The sequence below is a fragment of the Musca autumnalis genome, unplaced genomic scaffold (assembly GCF_047663935.1).
Source record: "Musca autumnalis isolate F117 unplaced genomic scaffold, ASM4766393v1 scaffold_4, whole genome shotgun sequence".
NCBI lineage: Eukaryota > Metazoa > Arthropoda > Insecta > Diptera > Muscidae > Musca > Musca autumnalis.
In genome coordinates, this window is record NW_027411977.1 from 88,061,653 (window position 1) to 88,083,327 (window position 21,675).

The following is a 21,675-nucleotide window of genomic DNA, read 5'->3' on the forward strand; positions in this document are numbered from 1 at the left end:
TTGTACATATTCGAGGAGTTGCCAGACATTTTCTAGAGGACTCTCGAACAGGGAGACTTTGGGATATAAATACAGGGGAACTGACAATGACGAGTTGAGTTGTGTTTTAAGCGTTGAACTGAACAGATCGGTTAAAGAAGTGCTGCGTGCTAACTAGAGACAAGCTGTGTGCTAAGTAATTAAAGTCGATTCCGAATAAGTGTAATAAAGTAAATAAAGCATTGTAGAAACGTAATCTAAAACGAACCCTGTTTTATTTGGTACAAATCGTACTGGGGAATAAAACAACGTCTACACGGAGATTAGTTAAATCTAATTCCGTAACAGTATAGTGCATCCAATATATTGAGATTTCATTCATAATGTTTTCCATCAGATCCTTGTCTGCAATGAGATATTTTTAAGTGCATAAATACCCACTTGACCCTAAATAAATATAGCACTGACCTGTATCAGCCAATGCCTGACACACCATTTTACACGGCCTTTTGTTCTCTTACACCATCCTTACAGATTGTTAAACTATTCGAAAGTTGCATCCTGTGGATCTATTTATTCGAAGTTCGCACGTACATATTACTCGTGAAGTCTATAACTTCAAAAATATGTGTTTAATGTTTGTTTATCAGAAAGTAAAAAATATGAATATTAATTGACAATTAACGAAAAGAACAACGTCATAAACTTCATATTGTATTTGACACTAGTATTACGGGTGAACCTAATCAGCTGGGACTTGCTTTTACCTGTATTTTTGTACCATGAACAAAAATATTTTTTATAAAGGGATTTGTTTGACTTTTCATATTCGATCAGCTGGTGTGATACCACTACCTGGTAGTTCTGCCATGCCTGCGTACATAAGCTGCCTTGCCTGATTGCCTTTCATTTCTGACGTCATAAAAATAAAAGAATAAAGAAAGCCGTGCAAATTTTCGAACCAGGTTGTCCTTTTCTTTTTTATTCTTTTATCAGAGGCAAACATGCGAGGTTTCTTATGTACATAGGCCTTTATACTCGTGAGCAAACTGCATCCTGGATGGCTACTTCTTGCTAAGTTTTGTTACTGAATTCACACCACCCCAATGTCAGCAGCATAGCATAAAACTGCGCGCGTAATCTCCCAATGGCACGCTATACGCCTGTTGTTTAGGTATGTCAAATGAAAGCTATGATATAATGACATTTGCTGGAAAACAACGAATTGCTTTTCCGTTCTCATTTGCAATCATCAAACTGTCAAATTGCTTTCAGACGAAAAGGATATCACAAACGGGAATCCTTTGACATAATCGAATTTTCAATGATTTTCAATATCTTAAGGGCGGATGACTCGTTCATATAATAAATTAAAAATCAAAGAAAACGGTTTAATATTGAAGACAAAATCCAAAAAGTTTGAAAGTACAGAAAATTGTTTACCAAATTTGAAAAGATTGTAAAAGAACCCGTGAATAACTACTAAACGGAAAGGAAGTTTAAGGAAGAAATCTACTCCATGTTATACACAAAAAATTTTTCGTCGTTAGCGATTTTGTGAAGTAATCGAAATGATATGAAGAATGGGATTTATAGAAGAAAAATATTAAGTAATATTACTTTTTGTTGAAATATATGATGTATGCGCGTATAAAATTTATAATACAAATGTTTTAAAATCACTTCCGTCTAATTGTGACAAATAATCATAGTTTTGTTTTTCTCAAACAAAATTCATATAAGAAAAAAATGCATAAAACCTAACATGCAGAAAATTAAACAAAATTTCCAATACATATAATTAGAAAAGATTCCAATTAGAAATACCCACCAGACGTAATTCGTTGTTGTTTTCAAATTGAACGAAAGCGAAAAATCGATAAAACTTGCTGTATTCTTCCTTCGGTGTGCGTAAATTGTATGAAAGCCGGTGAATTGAAAATATCTACATACATACTATATATGGAAGGCACATTATAGCCTCCTCCATCTATCCAGCTAGTCAGTGAGTGTGTAACAATTTATATATTTTGTGAGTTTGTCAATTTCATTGATTCAGTAGCAATCAACCACCCCCTTTCTTAAAGGAATAAAAACAAACGGAAAAAGTAGCACAAATATATAACCCAACATTAACCAAAACCAACAATCACTACCCCCGCTCTCTTTCTCTCCCTGCTTCTGTCCAGTGGTTAATTGTATAAATTGTTTACAAGAAGAACAAAAAATAAAATAAAACCTCATCGACCAAACAAAACGAAAAATTATAAATAAAACAGAAAACCACAAAAACAATATTTATCCAAAATAACAACAATCGAACGTAAGTTTTTTTAGTTAAAATGTAATCGATTTACTTCGTTACCTTTTTTCGTGATATCATTGACGTTAACCCCCACAAGGGTGGGTAGTTATTCCCTCGGTCGCCATTGTAAACAGCGTTGTTATTCATCGCCATCATCCCCCACATAACTCTATCACCCCCACAACAGACCTAAACTGATTGACATAATCTCATCGCGTTTCGCTCTCCCTGCTTGTTTTTGTGTTTTATTCCGCTGACATTCAAGTGATATTTGTTTACTATTTATCTTTTTGTGTTATCATCATTCAAGCGAATGCGGCTATTCTAACGGAATGTTTACATTTGGGTTTTCATATGACCTAAGATTTTATCTGATTCATGTGTGTTTTTTTTTCGCAATAGATCACCAAGTGAAGGATAAGTTTATGTGTGTGTGGGAGTGAAGCCAAGTTCATAATTGCTACAGTGAAACAGGAAGAGAAAGATAGAGGCGGATATAAGAAATTCGAAATTACTCTCACAGCTGTTTTGTGAATTCGTTTTAAAAGAGAGTTAACGTTCTAAACGTTGCAGCGACCGGATGTCAAGCAATTTTTCAAAAATATGCAAACCCTAAGAAAGAAAACAAGCCCCTGCAAATGTAAGTATAAAAATTAAATTGTATATTTGATCATTAGTGTCATACTTTATGTTAAACCAATAAGAAACATATGTCGACCATATATCACTTCGATAACTTTGCAAGTTAAAAGTTGTTCTGTTCCAGAACCTGCAAAAAGCTACTATTTTTTACTCGGGTTTTGCATAGCATTCTTGTTGAAATCATATCTGATAAAAGACTAACGACCAAGTTCGACCTAATAAAAAGTTTTCAGAATCACATTTGAATTAGATTGTTAGTTTAAAGTTCGTTTATGGGTACTTTACACGATATGTTTTTTACATATGAGCTGTCACTTTGCATATATATTTTGTATGGGAGAAGTGACAACTCATATGTAAAAAACATATCGTGTAAAGTACCCATTAACCGGGTAGGCCAATAATGCTATGTTTACATTTACGAAATCCACTCGATTTCAACTGTCACTTCCATAGTTCAAACGTCAAATGAAATCTCATCTGGATTTCATTTGACGTTTAACCTATGGATTTGACAGTTGAAATCGAGTGGGTTTCGTAATTGTAAACCAAGCATAAGTCAAGGTGTGAACAGAATGAAAAACGCCGCTTCTTTCACGCTTAGTTTCATGTAAAAGATTAAAGGCCAAGTACAACCTAATTCAAATGCTGTCTAATTCACTTAAATTAGGGAGTACTTGGCCTTTAATCTTTTACATGAAACTGAGCGTGAAAGAAGCGGCGTATTTCATTGTGTTTCTACCTTCAGTAATAATTTGATTATAATTTTTCATTTATACTAGTTTCTTTACATGTACACTCAATAAATTGTGGGTTACGTCTTTTGGCATTTCGGAAAAATACAATGCCAAAAGACGTAATCCACACAGCTTCTGAAATTCTGAAAAACAACATTTAATTTTTTTTTCCAGAAATACATTTCTTCTATGTCTTAAAATACGATACTAAAAATTTTCGATATTTTATAACACCGTTTTCATTTTATAACGTTTTTTGCTCCTCCTCGACGTCTTCCGGCATTTATGGTGACGATATGTACCTTGGGTCGGAGACACAACCCTATTGCCATCCAAAATTAATGCTGTATCCGATATAATCACAAGTTTGGCATATACATATAGCGTTTAAGAGAAAGGCGTGGGGAAGGTACCCCATCCATAAAATCCTAATGCTTGGTTTACATTTACGAAATCCACTCGATTTCAACTGTCAATTCCATTGCTTAAACGTCAAATGAAATCTCATCTAAAATCCATTGGATTTCATTTACCGCTTAATCATTGGAATTGACAGTTGACATCGAGTGGATTTCGTAAATGTAAACCAAGTATAAGTTGGGCTATGACGAACATTTAAAAAAATATCCTATTCGGTCAAGTGATGCAATGAACAACGAACATTTTATTATACCCTCAGCATTTATGTATGCTAACGAGGGCCTCATCGAAATAATGGTTTTAGACCCCAAGTATGGTTGGACGAAATCCGTTTCAGACAATTTGGAGTTGATTTAGCAATGTCCGTCCGTCTGTCTGGATGGAGCGCACGATAACTCTCGAATGGATCAACCGTTTTGGTCCAAAATTGGGCATTCATAATATTTTGCCCAAAATTTCGGAAAATTTGGGCGCACGATAACTCTTTAAGGAAGTAACCGATTTGATCCATACTTTGCACATCGTGAAATTTCCACGAGACTTAGGTGGGGTTCCACACACAAAATTTCGGATAAGTTCAGATTAGGACCTGCTCTCGAATCACTTTGATTTTTGTTGCAACGACTTGTATTCACTGCCCCCCATACGACGGTACAAGTTCCATCAGGGGCAAGTCCATACTGTTAAGGCCTGGGAACATAAGCTGCCTTGCCTGCTTAGGCCGCCATCAGACCATCTGCTTTTTCACATGTATGAAATCAGCTGTTCTGTATATTAGTATACCCAAAGTGACAACATACATGTGAAAAAGCAGATGGTCTGATGGCCGCCTTACCTTGCTTGCTTCTGATAAAAGAATAAAAAAGAAAAGGACAACCCAGTTCGAAATTTGCTCAGCCTTCTTTATTCTTTTATTTTTGTTATGTCAAAAACAGCGAAGGGATACCGAATTTTGAAAAAAGGAAGCAATGAAATTACCATAAGTAAGTATGTGAAATTTAAAGAATTTGATATGAAGGATAGTCCAACTGAACAATCGATTCCAATGCAATTTCCAGGCCTTAATGAGAGCAACACAGAAAAGGATGAGTTGATCGCTATTGAGCAACCTGTCATTAACTTTGATGCTGAAGTCGAGGAAAATGACACAGAAATTCGTCGATCTGAAAGATTAAAAGAAAAGACCCCTCTGAATTATAAGCAACTTGTCAAAAGCGCAGTAGTTGAAATCGAAAATGCTCCAAATTCTTGGGAAGAATTGCAAACACTCCCAAACTCAAGTCGAAATGTATGCTGTTAAGGAAGAAATGAGCAGCTTGGAACGTAATAACACCTGAGATTCAACAGAACTACCCGAAGGGAAGAAATCAATAGGATGTAAATAGGTATTTCAAATAAAGAGCGACAACTTCGAAAAGGGAAAAGCTGACACTTGTTTATATACCAAGAAGGTGGACAGCGGATTTATTTATCTTCTAGGTTATGTAAATGATCTACTAATTTGTGCAAAGAAGAACTTGATTGTGGATAAGATTTATAAACAGCGTAATGCGTATTTTGAAATTAAAAATTTGGGAAATGCATCATCTTATTTGGGCATTCAAATTATTCGCAATTCTCGAGGAGATTTTCTATTTCACCAAAATGAGAAGATATCAAAACTGGCAATTGAGACGAAATTAGAAGAAGGCAAATGTTCGCAAATTCCAATGGATCCATAATTTCCCAAGATTATACACGAAGATAACCTTTTACCAAGTAATGATAGATACCGATCAATTTTAGGAATGCTTCTTCATCTATCAATCACTACAAGACCAGACCTAGCCGCAGCCGTTTCTATTTTATGTCGAAGAATTGAAACGCAAAGAAAATGTGATTGGCAAGCTGCTAAGAAGGTCGTTAGATATTTGAAGGCATCAACACAAAGTAAATTAGTAATCAAATCGGATTCGGATCTTGAAATCAAATGCTACTCGGACTCAAATTGGGCGGAGATCATGAGAATCGAAAATCAACAAGTGGTTATCTAATTTTGCTGGGTGACAACGCAATTTCTTGGTCTTCAAAGAAGCAGTCAACAATTGCGCTATCATCTACAGAAGGTGAGTTTATAGCGGCTTCGTATGCAGCACAAGAAATATTATGGATAAAGCAATTACTACAAGATATGTCAATAACAATCACATATCCAATACCTATGTATGAAGACAACCAAAGTTGTATAAGGATTATAAAATCACCAAAGTTTAGTTCAAGAACAAAACATATTAGCTGTGTTCCAGAACTAAAAAGTTTTTACAATTTTTACGACTTTTACACATTTTACTCGAAAAAGCGTTCCCGTACACAAAAAAGTTGTAAAATGTTCACTTCTCTTTAAACAAAAATGGCGCTGAATGACACTCTCTTTAAAAACTTTTTACACGATAAATTTGGGCGAGTAAAAAAATAGTAACATGGTTGCCGGCGTCTGATTGGCTGATACGCCGACTTTGACATTTGTTCCAGTTTTTTTTTGACGTATTTTCCATTTTTCCGTTCCCGAACTATTTCAAAAAACTTGTGTGTGAGAACAAATTTTTTGCAGTTCTCTCTTTTACGAGTTTTACGATTAAAAAGTACGGGAACGAAGCTTTTGATGTTAAGTATCATCACATAAGGAATTTATGATAGTGTAAATTGATTTATTGTATTGTTCAACAGATCAACAGCGAGCTGATTTCTTAACCAAACCTTTGGTTTCATCTAAGTTTAAGTTTTTAGTTAAGGATTTATTTTTTTGAGAGGGGACGTTAGATATACTTGTTTGAATTTACGGTTTGTCAACAAAATATTTTTACAAATCAAAGTAACATTTGAAACTGAACATTTGTATTTGAAAAATTTTTCAATAAGTTTTATTCATTCTGCCTTTGATTCTTGAACCGACGTATAGACATTTTTTTCTTAAAATCTAATACATACCTCCTGAGAAAATAGCATGAAAGATGCAAAAAGCCCCTATGACGCCGTGTGTAGTGGTTGGAGCGCAAGATAACTCGAACGGATCTGCCGATTCGGTCAAAAATTTGGCTTTCTTAATATTTTGTCCAAACATAGTGTTACGGAATTAGATTTAACTAATCTCCGTGTAGACGTTGTTTTATTCCCCAGTACGATTTGTACCAAATAAAACAGGGTTCGTTTTAGATTACGTTTCTACAATGCTTTATTTACTTTATTACACTTATTCGGAACCGACTTTAATTACTAAGCACACAGCAAGTCTCTAATTAGCACGCAGCTATTCTTTAATCGATCTGTTCAGTTCAACGCTTAAAACACAACTCAACTCGTCATTGCCAGTTCCCCTGTATTTATATCCCAAAGTCTCCCTGTTCGAGAGTCCTCTAGAAAATGTCTGGCAACTCCTCGAATATGTACAACGAACACACAGACGTACATTCGCACTAAGGCGGCCATCAGACCATCTGCTTTTTCATATGTATGTTGTCACTTTGGGTATACTAATATACAGAACAGCTGATTCATACATGTGAAAAAGCAGATGGTCTGATGGCCGCCTTAGTGCGAACAACCAGACTCACATACATGGGGGATGATCAATGACGTAATTACAACAACAAATAAATGCAAGAAAAGAAGTAACAAACTAAACGATAATTACATGATTTTGGCAAAACAAACAAAAGAACATTAACAAAAGGTAATGTAACGACTAGAATGATGAAGAGAGTTCTACATGGTAGTTGTTGTTGCTTAAATAAAATAACTGCGTAATAAAACGTTACGTTACAATTCAAATTTTTAAATTAACGGAAATTAAACTAAATTAACTTAAACCTATCAGTTACATTCGTAACAATAGTTTAAATTCGAAGATAAGCCATATCGATCCACTCCTTCAGGTACCTCCCCCACAAGAGTTCAAAAATGTTCGGAAAAATTGTGCGCATGATAACTCTTGAAGCGAGTGACCGATGTAATCAATACTTTGCACATCCTAATATATCTACCAGATATAATTCAGGTTCGAATATGGACTATATTTGTCTACTCTTTCTGGTACCTCTCACTCAAAATTTCGGAAAAGTTCAATTTAAGACCTGCTCTCGATTTTTGTTGATGCGATTTGCATTCGCCACCTCTATTACGACGGTAAAAGTTTTTTCAGGGGCAAGTCCATATTTCTTGGGAAAACAGCCCGAAAGGTGTAAAAACCCCTATGTCACCATATGTGGTGGTGGGAGAGCACTCTCGAACTGTTCAACCGATTTGGTCCAACATCTGGTCTTCGTCATATCATATCCAAACTTAGTTTCATGGGGCAATACCGGTCCACAACTTCCGGTACTTCTCCCCAATACTTAAAAAATGTCACTAAAATGCTAGGACAATATCACTTGAATGGGGCAACAAATTTGGTCCAAACTTTGGATATCCTAATATTTTGTCAAAATTTAGTTTAACTTCTAAAATGGCCCATATCGGTCCTTCCTAAGGGCACCTCCCCCACAACATTTGTGACTTAGTGCAGTTAATTCCTAATTCACATTTTTGTCGGCAAGTTCAAATGTCCAAAAAGGACCTGAAGGGACCTTAAATACATTTGATCTGTCCGTAGGTGAAAGTTTCACTTCACATTGGCTGAGGGTATACATATATCTATGGGCAAAGCCGACTGACACTTTTTTACTTGTTTTTATTGACAAAGATATAGCATTTTTAAAAAATACGGTATAGGGGATGTTCCCCGCCTCCTCCGAAATTCAATAAAATATGTAGCCTATTTTCATTGGGATCCATCCTTGTACATTCCCTGACAATTTAAGGAAAATCGGTTCAGTAGTTTTTGTAGAAAAGATTAAAATCGTTTGAGCTATGGAATTGACAGTTGAAATCGAGTGGATTTCGTAAATGTAAACTTAGCATTATCGAAATCCTCTCGATTTCAACTGTCAACTCCATTGCTTAAACGTCAAATGAAATCCAATGGATTTCGGATGAGTTTTCATTTGACGTATACGCAAAGGAATTGACAGTTGAAATCGAGTGGATTTCGTAAATGTAAACCAAGCACTATATATTTAGAAAAATGTGTATAAATAAAAATACAAAATTCATCTCTATTGGATTGATGGAATAGTTTCAAATGGTGATGAAAAGATCGGATCTTTCACGACTTCCTTAGCATGGGTTTAAATCAGCGTCGCCCATAATATTACCATCAATACTTCAGCATATGTGTATGCATGGGTGAAAAAAAACAACAACCACACTGTACGTGAGAGAGAGAAGCAAATGCAAAAACAACTCAGTGGGCGCCCTCACTATACTTCTTTGCAAAGACAGCGCGTCCCTGGTTTAAATGCTAATGAAAAGATCGGATCTTTCAGGACTTCCTTTGAACCAACGCAAAAGGTGCCATGAAATCACGTCATCGAATGGAACACCTTCCTTCAAATTTTGCTGCTTATAAATGGTTCTTAAAAATCTTTTCTGTCACCCATGATGCAATTAATAAGGTGAAGCAGAAACTACAACAACAAGCCTATTTTGATTGAAAATACTTCAATCTGTCATAATTTTTGTTTACGTTTTCATACTATGAATTCACAATAACAATGAATTTGACAGATAAACTCTGTTGCTTTACGTGCAAGAATCTTCAAGTTTTACCACTTTTTACTCGAAAAGCGTTCCTTTACTTCAGATACAATACAATTCATATGGGAGCAATTTACAACTTTTACTACTTTTGCCGGTTTTACCATTTTCAAAAGTAAAGGAACAGACCAAAAATATGATTTAACTTATGTACACTAGGGCTATAACCAAAAAAATACTACCACATAGCCGTGTAGAGCATGAAAAACTATTATGAAATACGGTGTCAATTTTTCTCTATCGCGAAAAAAGTTTCCGCACCAAATGCATTGATGTTCTGTAATGCATTTTTTAATTTTATCCGTCATAACAACATATTTGCTTTTCATTAAAATTTTTATTTTTTTGTAATCTAATTTAAAATCATTATCAAAGCGTTCTGGACCAATTTGTTCTCAAATTGCGCCATTTCGGACCATATTAGGATTTTTTGACACGATTGCAATTTTTGGTTTTTCTTTATAAACTCGTGAATTTTATGTTTATATTTTTTAACCTATCGGACAAGGGAATATGGGGTCATTTGCAACGAATTCGCGGAAGTTACAGGCTGTTTTTGTTGAATTTGCTTGTGAGATTCGTATGCGTTTTCTACAAAAATACAACACCAGTACCATGTGGGGAATTTTGTCCTAATAATGAAAACGCGTTTCTAAGATCGATTCGGTGAAAAAAGTCTCCGCACCAACTTTGATTACTAAAACCCTTTTGATGCTTTTTCTACTTATAATTTTAAATTTGCTTTGTTTGAATAAATATAGAAAAAAAATACAATTCTCACAGGCAAAGTCAACAAAAAAGCCTGTAACTTTCGCGAATTAGTTGCAAATGACTCCATATTCTCTTGTCCGATAGTTTAAAAATATATAAACATAAAATTCACGAGTTTATAAAGAAAAACCAAAAATTACAATGGTGTCAAAAAATCCTAATATGGTCCGAAATGGCGCGATTTTAGAACAAATTGGTCCAGAACGCTTTGATAATGATTTTAAATTAGATTACAAAAAAATAAAAATTTTAATGAAAAGCAAATATGTTATTATGACAGATAAAATTACAAAATGCATCACAGAACTTCAATGCATTTGGTGCGGAAACTTTTTTTCGCGGAAGAGAAAAATTGACACCGTATTTCATAATAGTTTTTCATGCTCTACACGGCTATGTGGTGGTATTTTTGATATTTGGAAAAAAGTGCAAAAAGTTATATCCCTAATGTACACTTGTCCATCTTGGCAAATAAATAGTCGACAAACTGAATTTCATAGATCCGTTGATAACAAAGGCGGCTTAAACTATCACTAATTCCACTGTCACTATAAAAAACGTCGGTGTTAAGGCCAGAACAGAATCAATCGTCGCTTGCTTTGCTTGCTTCCCCAAATGTCAAATTATAAAGGAATGCCATAGCCTCTTTGCAAATCCGCCTGCGTTCCCCTTTAGGAGGCTCTGGTATTCCTTTATAATTTGACATTTGGGAAGCAAGCAAAGCAAGCGACGATTGATTCTGTTCTGGCCTTTACTTTGACGGCTCTGAGATATGATAACAGCCGTACACACATGCAAGATCAAGATCTATCTATGGTAGAAATTTCAAATCGATGCGAACTAAACCTTAATAGCCTTAATTCTCAATAACAACAATGTTGTTTTTGTAAATTTTTTAGTTGTTGTAATTCATGCATATGCGTTATATAAATTTTCGAACAGACCTAATATTTAAAACTTTAATACGAAAAATAAAATATGATTTAAGTTAAACTTAAACTTGGACTTATTTAACTTGTCCAACTAGCAAATAAATAGTTGACAAACTGTATTTCATAGAGCCGTTGAAGCCGTTAACAAAGGCGGCTTAAATGGCTTAAATTAACGCCGGTGTTACTTTGACGGCTTTGACCGTACACACATGCATCCACAAGAGAGATGTATCTGTGTTGAGGATTGGCTCGAAAAACACCGAACGAATAGGACGCTCAAATTTTTTCAAGCGAAAAAAATCTTATTTTTTCACATTCATTAATTACAATTTTGATAAGTGAATATGGTTTGGCCTGAGGCCGGTGAAATTACTTTGGAAGATGGGTACAAATACCCTTTACCCCGAATTAAAAAATATGTGAGCTACAGGCGAGAGTACATAGCAATTCTGCAGGCATACCAAAGAGGCACAAGTATTCCTGTTATGAAAATTGCAAGTGACCTACACGATAAGTATGAAAATTTAGAAACTCATTTTGTCACAAAACGCAAGATGAAAATCATCTGTAAGAACCGTGACACCATCAATGATATTGCTGCCAATGAAGACCTTCGCAAGGCATACAGCGTTTTTATTCCTGCTGAGCTCTGCGAAACTAAGGCCGTAGTGCAAATTCCAGCAAATGATGAATTTACTGAAAAGTTTATATTTGAAAATCTAAGTATTAAACATAAGGCCGAATATGGTCCGATCGCTGAAGACATCGACATAACCGAAGTCAAGCGCTTCACTAGACCTGATCCTTCTAGTGAAGGAAGTAGAATTAATTCGGAAGCGGTAATGTTGTCTTTCTGTGGTGACAAATTACCATCCCACGTATCATTAAACAAGGTTTTCTTTCCGGTCAAACCGTTCATTGAGCGGATTCTTCAGTGTAAGAGATGTTGGAGATACGGGCACTCTGCTCGAGTCTGCAACCGATTGCACGATCTATGCCCACGCTGCGGCACCGCACATACGGGCATTTGTTCACTAATACCAAAATGTATTAACTGTGGAAGACCACATGACTCAAGGTCTAATCAGTGTGAAGTTCGAGAAGAGATTAGGCAAAAAGCTAAAAAGGAAGCTGAAGAAAGAACCCCAAAGATCATGGAAACAAGAGAGGCTACTAAGCAACCCATTTCTTCGGACATTTTCCACATTTCGATGGAAGAATTTCCAGAAATAAATGCGAAGCGTCCAAAGCTGAAAGTAAATGCCAAAGTTGGTAAAAAAAGAAAACTTAAAAATACAACTGCTAATGACACTGTTCCGGATCCTCTTCAGGATGATCCTGACCTAATAGAGTCTAATGCTGAGACCATGTCAGCAGGCTCTGACATGCACGGAAATCAAACAAACCTAGATGTATCCACTAGCGTTGCTGAGTCTATTGCTACTCATGCCGAGTTCAACTTAAACTCGCTTTGCAACTCCACAACAATTGAAAATACACAGAATAATCAAGTACAAAATTTCACCCTTAATAACAACAATTCTCAACCAATTACACCTACAACCAACCTCACCAGTACTCAAAATTCCAATCATCTATCCACAAGCTCCGATAGCGGCATCAATACACCATTACATCTTTTTGAAGCATTTCAAAAAGAGAAAATGAAGCGTCTTGATGACCATGAGAATACTTCAGATTAATTTAAGAAGCATAAGAAATAAAAAACCGCAACTGTCTCAATTCCTGAAAGACTCAGGGGTGGACATTGCTTGCATATCGGAGACGTACTTGGATAACTCAGATGATTTTTCAATTCCCAGCTATGACATTTTAAGGAAAGACCGAATTACCTACGGTGGCGGTGTTGCCATTCTAATAAAGAAATCTATTAAATTCACCAACATTGACATCAATATTTTAAATAGAAATATAGAAGTAATTGCATGTAGTATAAACAGCGAAATCGGCCCAATCGTAATCATATCCACTTATATTCCACCAAATGTGACCTTCAACTCAGCAGATCTTATGAGTATTGCTTCATCTATTCCTCTAAACGCTAAAATTATTATGTGTGGCGACTTCAACAGTCATAACCAGGTATGGGGTTGCACCAATACTGATGCCCGAGGAGAAAACATGCTTCATTTTATAGAAGACAAAGATCTTGTACTTTTGAATGATGGTTCACTAACATATTTCGGTAGTGCCACCCCTTCGGCTTTGGACCTGTCTATTTGTAGCCCTTCAATTGCTCTTGCTACTACTTGGTATACTTTAAATGAATGTTTGGGTTCTGACCACTGTGCTATAATTATGGATTTTAGAATACGCGCAACAAGCCGCAAAACCACCTATGGAGTACCAAAACACATAAAACCAGACCGTCTTAACGATGGTTTAGTCGATATATTTGATGATGACGAATATTCACACTGCCCAGTCGCAACAAAATTTGAAAATTTATCTCAAAAATTTTACAAGAAATTTAAAGTCCCAGTTGGGAAAAAAGATTATCCTGATAACAGTTGGTGGAATTTAAAATGTAAAAAAGTAAAGGCCAAACTAACTAGGGCTCTTGCTCGTTTTAAAAAATTGCCAAACAGAGACAACAATGAAAAACTAAAGTCCTGTCAAAAGGAATACTTCTACACGCTTAGAGAAGAAAAGCGAAAAGGTTGGCAACAAATGTGTGAAGATATAAGCGCTGACGTTACCCCAACAGATCTTTGGAACATTGTGAAAAAGTTTAGAGGCAGATACACCAATAACTACAAAGCCATACCGGAAGCGTGCGTAGAAAAATTCTACGACATACTTTCCGGACCGGTTGGCCCAATCAATGCACCTCCTCCTGTGGTTCCTGCGTCAAGTGACAACGACTTTTCTATGGATGAGCTAAATGCAGCTATTGAATCCTCCAAGGATACTAGCGCTGGCCTTGATGGTGCTCGTCACGGCCATATAAAGAACTTCAATGACGATATAAAAAATGAGCTTTTATTATTGTACAATCACATATGGCGCTCAGGAGATATTCCAAACTCATGGATGCAATATAAGGTATGTCCCATACACAAAAAAGGCAAACCTGTTGACGATCCACACTCCTACCGTTCCATCGCTTTAATTTCTTGCTGGCGTAAGATATTTGAACGTATGATCTTTCGAAGAATCGATCATCAATTAGAAACTAACAGTAAATTGCATGATGCCCAGTCTGGATTCCGCAAAAATAGATCAACTCGGGACAATGTCACCTGCGTATGGTCAGCAGCTCAACTAGCCAAAAGAGAATATAAGTATTTGGTAGCAATATTCCTGGATATCAAAAGCGCTTTCGAGAACGTTAACATAAATATCTTAATTGAAAAATATAGACAGCTCGGCATAAGTGATCATACCTGTTCAATATTACATCGTCTATTCCTTTTCAAAGAACTCATCATTGACTCCGAAAAACTCGATACAAGAAGATCTTTTACAGGAACGCCGCAAGGCTCCGTCCTGAGCCCGTTAAGCTTCAATGTATACATAAATGATATATTCAAAGACCTGGATGTGGAAATTTTAGGTTATGCAGATGACCTTGTCATTTTCTGTGCTGAAACAGACATAAATGTTGCCAAAGGGAAAATACAGAATGCATTGAATTGTCTTGTGGACAGACTTAAAGAATTACAATTGGACCTTTCCCCGCAAAAGTCAAAGTGCATGGTCTTCAAACCTTCTAGTCGAGGTTCCATACAGATCCCGATTGACTTGAGCATTAATGACATACGCATTGAGTCTGTCAATAACTTCAACTTTTTAGGGTTCATCCTAGACTCTAAGCTTAGCCTTGTACCACATATCGATCATATACATAAAAGTACTTTCCAATTTATTAACATTATACGGTCGCTATGCGGGGTATCCTGGGGAGGCAACCCGCAGCAACTCATTCGCCTATATATGGGCGTGGTAAGGCCAAAAATTGAATACATGGCTCATCTTTTACTTGATTGTCCATTAAACAAAATGCTCAAAATACAAAGAATCCAGTTCCGAGCACTTCGAACTGCTCTGGGAGCAATGATTTCCACCCATACACAGTCGTTGGAAGTAGAGGCCAATGTTATGCCGTTGCCGGAGAGATTCAAATTTCTGGCCAGTGGTTATATTAACAATATAATTGCCGATTGCAGAAATCCAGTTAATAAATTCATTCAAAAATATAATCAACAGTTCCAAGCTCGGCCCACTCTTTTTCAATTGTATCACGAAAAAATAACAGGAAATAACATCATTAAGCTACATCGGCCTATTCAATATGAATACCCGCTTCAAGCTAACCTGTTCCATGCCAACCTAACATTTCTCGACATTTGCAAAAATCGCTCGTCAACAGAAGACATTATTAATATATACAATATGACTATGCAGACTAAATTCCCCGATTACACCAGCGTATTCACAGATGGCTCAAAAACTGCAGACAAAACCAGCTGTGCCTTATGGATGCCGTCCTTGGACATTGAAGCATCCTTCACCTTAGATAAAAACTGTTCCATCTTCTCTGCAGAAGCGCACGCGATAGTTGAAGCTTTATTGCTCGTTAGAACCTGTGATCCTGGAAAGTATATCGTCATCACTGACAGTAAATCGGTCCTACAGGCCATTGGATCCCAAAACTGCAAAAATACCCATCCCTCTATTTATAAAATAAAGAATGAGGTATACCAAATGTCTAGGGAGGCCTTCACCGTACACTTTCTATGGGTGCCTAGCCATTGTGGCATCGATGGAAACGAGTATGTGGACCTTATTGCGACGAACCACTACCCAACCGACACCTACCCAAACTTATGTCCATCTGATTTGAGACAACACGATAAATCTTCAGCAGTTACATCTTGGCAAGACAAATGGGATGCAAGCATATACGGCAGGCGTTTTTACTCGTTTTCTCCTAAAGTCAACTGTCTTTCTTGGTTCCGAAACATTAAAATGCCACGAAGCGTCGCAACAACAACAATTAGACTGAGATTCGGTCACAATCAGATGAAACAACATCTCCATAGAATAAACATAACCAGCTCCGACAGATGTGGTTGTGGTGAAATCCAAACTATGGACCACGTCACTTTCAATTGTCCGAATATAAACATCAACACAAGACTTTTCCTCTTACAAAAGCTACAAAATCTTGGTATACACCAACCATCAATCGACATTATACTGAAAATGAACAACGTTAAGGCATACTTTGCCTTATGGAAATACTACAAGGATGCAGACATCAACATTTAAAAAGTTAAAGAACAAAATTAGCAAACTAACGCAAATTATTATCATAACTACAATTATCCAGTGAAACAAATCAAAAATCTACAATATTCCCATGAAATATATTTTTACCCGTGAAAGTGGCAACATAGACTTAGTGTCTCATGTCATTTTAAATTCCACCCGCCAAACATGGTGGAATCGACATATGAAACATATGTCTGAAGAAGAAGAAGAAGTATCTGTGTTGATTAAAAACAATCTACTAGATGCATTTTGCTGTCATTTGCCGAGTATCTAAAGCAGCAACACAGCTGCAAATGAATAGCTATAGCTGAGTGCCTTTGTTATTGTTAAAAAACACGAAACATACGTGCATAGAATAAGAGCGCGAGATAATCGGCAATTGATTTTATTAAAACTACTACAAACAATACAGAAAACAAACAAAACAAATTAATTTACGTATTAAATTATAAACTTTGTGTTTAACTGGAATTAGCTGTGTGTGGAAAATAGAAAACAATTTGAGACAAGTTACAATATTTTGCAAACATTCACATCGCACAGCACAGTTTGGGAGATGAAATAGAACAGTGAAAGAATATCAGAAAATCCAGCAGAGACGTGTGGAGCCAGTCAGTTACTTTGCCCTAAATTTGTGGATGAAAGCTTTTTCGAAAAGAGTGAAAAAGAATGCGAAATGAGAAGAATGGGAATTAAAAATACAAACATAGGAATATGTGTTGTTTTTGTAATGTGAAATTTCAATTGAATGAGTGAACTAATTGTAAACATAGCATTTAAACAAATAGCTGCCCTACCTATCTACATATCTCGGTGGCTGCTTATCTTCAACAGTAACTAATCTACTACAGAGTATTATTATCGGTCAGCATCATCAACGACATCACCCACCCAGCCACCCACAAACCTATCCGTTCATCGGTGTGTGCCATAGGCTTTTGTTGCAGATTCTTTGCCCAAGAGGAAGAGACGAGGATGATATCTGAATGCCTTGTCACCTTTATTATCTAGATGCATGGGACTGTGACATTTCGAATACAATAACTAGAGCAAGCTGATCTAAAGAGCGGGGAAGAAGCAATGACAAGCCACTACTAATGTTTTGTCGTGTTTTTTCTTGTTGTCTACTGCTACTGTGCTCTGGCTCGGTTCGCCGTTTTATGTCTAGCCTAGCCGCCAGTCTCATTCGTTCGCTATGTTTATTTAATTCAATTGCCGCAATATTGTACACACAGAATTCCATTGCATCATTAGAAGAAAAATAAAACACTCAACCGAAGGTGGTAAATCACACCCGTTGAAAATCTCATCGTCTGGCGCTATATCGGTTTCCTTATTTCTTAAAGGGGTACACCATCCGCATCCAAGAATATACAATCGTATGGTTAAAATAGTACACTATGGTAAAATCATTGGTATCCAAACTATCTGCAGCCTCATCAACACTCTCCATTGCCAGTAGTTTTAGTAGCAGCCATTCAAAACATGATGCCAGCACCCACAATGGGACATCAACAGCCATCTCTGGAGACAATTATATGAAGTGTATGTTCTTTTCTATCATTGTTGTTGTTATTATTGCGGTTATTGTTATTATTAGTTAAATGCTTTATTGCCTACAAATGCTGAATAATAATTGTATTGACTTGGGAGAGAGAGTAGATGGATGTATAATGGAGGAGGACATAAACAAAGTAAGCGCAAAATGCAGAAGATTCAATTATCGGCATTGGCAAGTTTGTAAAATGAAATTTAGCCTTTTAGTAGTAATGTGATAGTTTGTGTGATTCTAAATACTTTTTATTCGTACTGTATATCTAAATACTTTTGATTATCATGTTTCCTAGAATAGAAATTCCTCAAATACTTGTATTCTAATTGTTTTTGTTTTAGACGCTAATTGTTTGAGAGTGACTGTTGTTGTTAATACCCTACATTCGAATTAAATTTAATTAATGTGACTTCATTTATTACCCTTCACCGTAAACGATTGTAAAGTGTTTGGGGATACAATTTTAAATTGGAGAAAGTAATTCAGGTAAAGAGGTTATATTCATTTTATTCATTTTGATATGGTCATAAGACTTAAGACTTCGCATATGTTAACACCGAATCCCCTCAGACAATTTTAAATCGTTTTTAACGTGTTCGTCTGGCTGTCTGACTGTATAGAGGACGTTAAAACTCTTGGAATGTATGTATTTGAATTTCCCGGAAATTTTGGGTTTGTGATGATTCTTTTTGTCCATAGGCGAACCTCGCCTCCCAGATCACAATAAAATACAACTTTTATTTATGGAGGAAGTCCTTGTTTTTCGAGATATGAGCTTCGAATAAAATATTTTTAAATTGTAATTTCTTCCTAAATAGCCAGACTTCGGCCAGAGATTCAAATGTTTTGCTATGGGTAGGTGCAAATCTTGGCCACGCAAATTTTTTCACTTTTAAGTTTTCTTCTTGTTTCAAAACATATAAGTATGTAATGTAAAGAGATTGAAACTGTCATAATCGAATGGAATTTTCTTGTAAGCCCTATGTTCCCAAGTGGAATAAATAAAGGAAAAAAGTTTTCTTTATACTACACGGTGTGCCTTAACCAAATTTAAATGGAAGGTGCTTACACCTGGGAAGTTTTTGCAGATTCTGAAACTACAATGCTCATAGATGAGAAATATCAAGAAATAAAAAAAATCGCCGGAGGGATTTTCGAATAAATCGCGATTTAAGTTCACATATTTAGGGGTTCTTTAGGTTTTCACGATTTTGCTGGGAAACCGCGGGTCCTATGTAAATGGGCCTAAAGAAAATGATGTAGATGTGAAAATTCTCCACAAGATTGGCCTTTATGATATTTTCGTACATTTTACCGTTTTTGAGATATAGAAGTTCAAATTGAGACAATGCACTGACTGTTTCGCCTCCTCATAAAACAATATCATGCTCAGTGCTCCTTAACTAACTGTTGTTGAAAACCGCTTACACATCGGAAGATTTCGCGGATTCTGAAACAGCAATGTTCATAGATAAGAAAACTTAAAAAATCAGAAAAAATCGCCGGAGGGATTTTTAAATAAATCGCGATCAAAATTCACAATTTTAGGTTTTTTTGGTTTCCACGATTTTCCTTGGAATCGCAATTCGTATCGAAATGAGTCTAAAGAAAATATTGTAGCTGTGAAAATTCTCTACAAGACTGACCTTTAGGGTTTTTCGTAGGTTTTAACATTTTTGAGATGTAGAGGTTCAATTCAAATTTTTAGGTTTTTATCTTAAGTCTTCAAGATTTTGCTTGGAAACCGCAAGTCATACCAAATTGGGACTAAAGAAAATGTTGAAGCTATGAAAATTCTCTACAAGATTGGATGATTTATTTTTCCTATGTTGTACCATTTTCAAGATATATAAGTTTAATTTGGGAAATTGCAGTAATGGCATTGTTTTATAAGGAGGCGATACAGTCCGTGCATTGTCTCAATTTGAACTTCTATATCTCAAAAACGGTAAAACCAACGAAAATATCATAAAGGTCTATCTTGTGGAGAATTTTTACAGCTACAACATTTTCCTTAGGCATATTTATATAGGACCCGCGGTTTCCCAGCAAAATCCTGAAAACCTAAAGAATACCTAAAAATGTGAACTTAAATCGCGATTTATTTAAAAATCCCTCCGGCGATTTTTTTGTTACTTGATATTTCTCATCTATGAGCATTGTAGTTTCAGAATCTGCAAAAACTTCCCAGGTGTAAGCACCTTCCATTTAAAATTAGTTAAGGCGCACCGTGACTATTGATAAGTATTGATAAGTATTATTCATAAATATTACAAATATGTCTATTTTACCTAGGTTAGAATATGCCGATAATAGCAAAACATTTCAGAAACTTTCAATACCCTATTTCAGTGGAATATTCTGCTATTACACTCACCGCGACAACATGGAGCAATGGTTGACACGCCCGATTTGGTCTCACAAGAGGTCGAGAATTCAATTTTCCTACAGGAAAACATAATTTTTCAGCTGTGGTTAAACTTATCACCATAATTTTGTCTTGGTTTGATGTTATTGAGCCCATGACCTATAGGTCCATAGCCTATGAAACGTTTCTGGTCAATTAATCTGTATCCTTATTTCCAGTATATACATTTCCGAGGGCTAATATGCATTTCTGGACGACGTCAGATCTAATTTGTCCACATAAATATTCCACCGTCATCGATGTTGGCATCTAGTGTTCAAATCAATTTCAAACCCTTCTTGTTCTTGTCCATGCCAGCTTTGGATGTCCTTCATTCGGAGGCCATTTTGTTTAGGTCAGTGTCGTCTATTCTAACCATATGACTATCCATCTCCATTTGCACCTTTTTATTACCTTTCCAATAGGTTCCGATGACGTGAGTTGCAGAATGTCTGTATTGGAAATTGTGACCGGTCAGAAAAAGTTGAATATTTTTCGTAATAATTTTTTTAAAGATACTTCCAGAGTTTCATTCATGGTTATGGTCACCTTCAAAGTTTCGCATTCGTTAAGTAGTATTGGTTTGGTGCTTGCGTTGAATAATCGCAGCTTGGTACCTTTTCTTATTTTGCGGTTGGTCCATACTTTCCTCATTTTATGGAAAGCAATTCCAGCTTTATTTTTGGGGCTTTGCATATCGGCATCGGAGCCCCGTCTTTTGTATTTATACTCTCCAAATAACAAAAGGTGTCGACGCCTTCCAGAGCATGATCTCTGTGGTCGGAAACCGTTTTGTCAGCGTCTCAATTGTGTAAAGATTTCTGAACGATTTTGTATGAATATCGAAGGAAACAATTCTCTCTCTGAAATTTACTTCCTACATTTTCTCCGAAATCGAAACGAAATCCGAACGAATTCTCCTACGAAAAATCGTTTAGAAATCGGAACGAAATCTGAACGAT

At 36.0% G+C, this 21,675-nt stretch overlaps 1 protein-coding gene across 11 annotated transcripts in view; it reads left to right on the forward strand.

Moving 5' to 3' along the window:
* The first annotated feature begins 1,224 nt into the window (after window positions 1-1,224).
* Dab (DAB adaptor protein) overlaps window positions 1,225-21,675 on the forward strand; it is a 43,338-nt gene continuing 22,887 nt past the window's right edge. For 3 of the 11 annotated variants that reach the window (XM_073985194.1, XM_073985195.1, XM_073985197.1), the window contains exon 1: window positions 15,209-18,299. In XM_073985194.1, the coding sequence (XP_073841295.1) occupies window positions 18,155-18,299 (145 nt within the window). In that variant the 5' untranslated portion in view covers window positions 15,209-18,154. Of the gene's footprint in view, window positions 2,303-2,686; window positions 2,925-15,208; window positions 18,300-21,675 lie in introns of those variants that run through there. The other 8 variants (XM_073985200.1, XM_073985203.1, XM_073985198.1 and 5 more) reach the window with 7 other exon arrangements.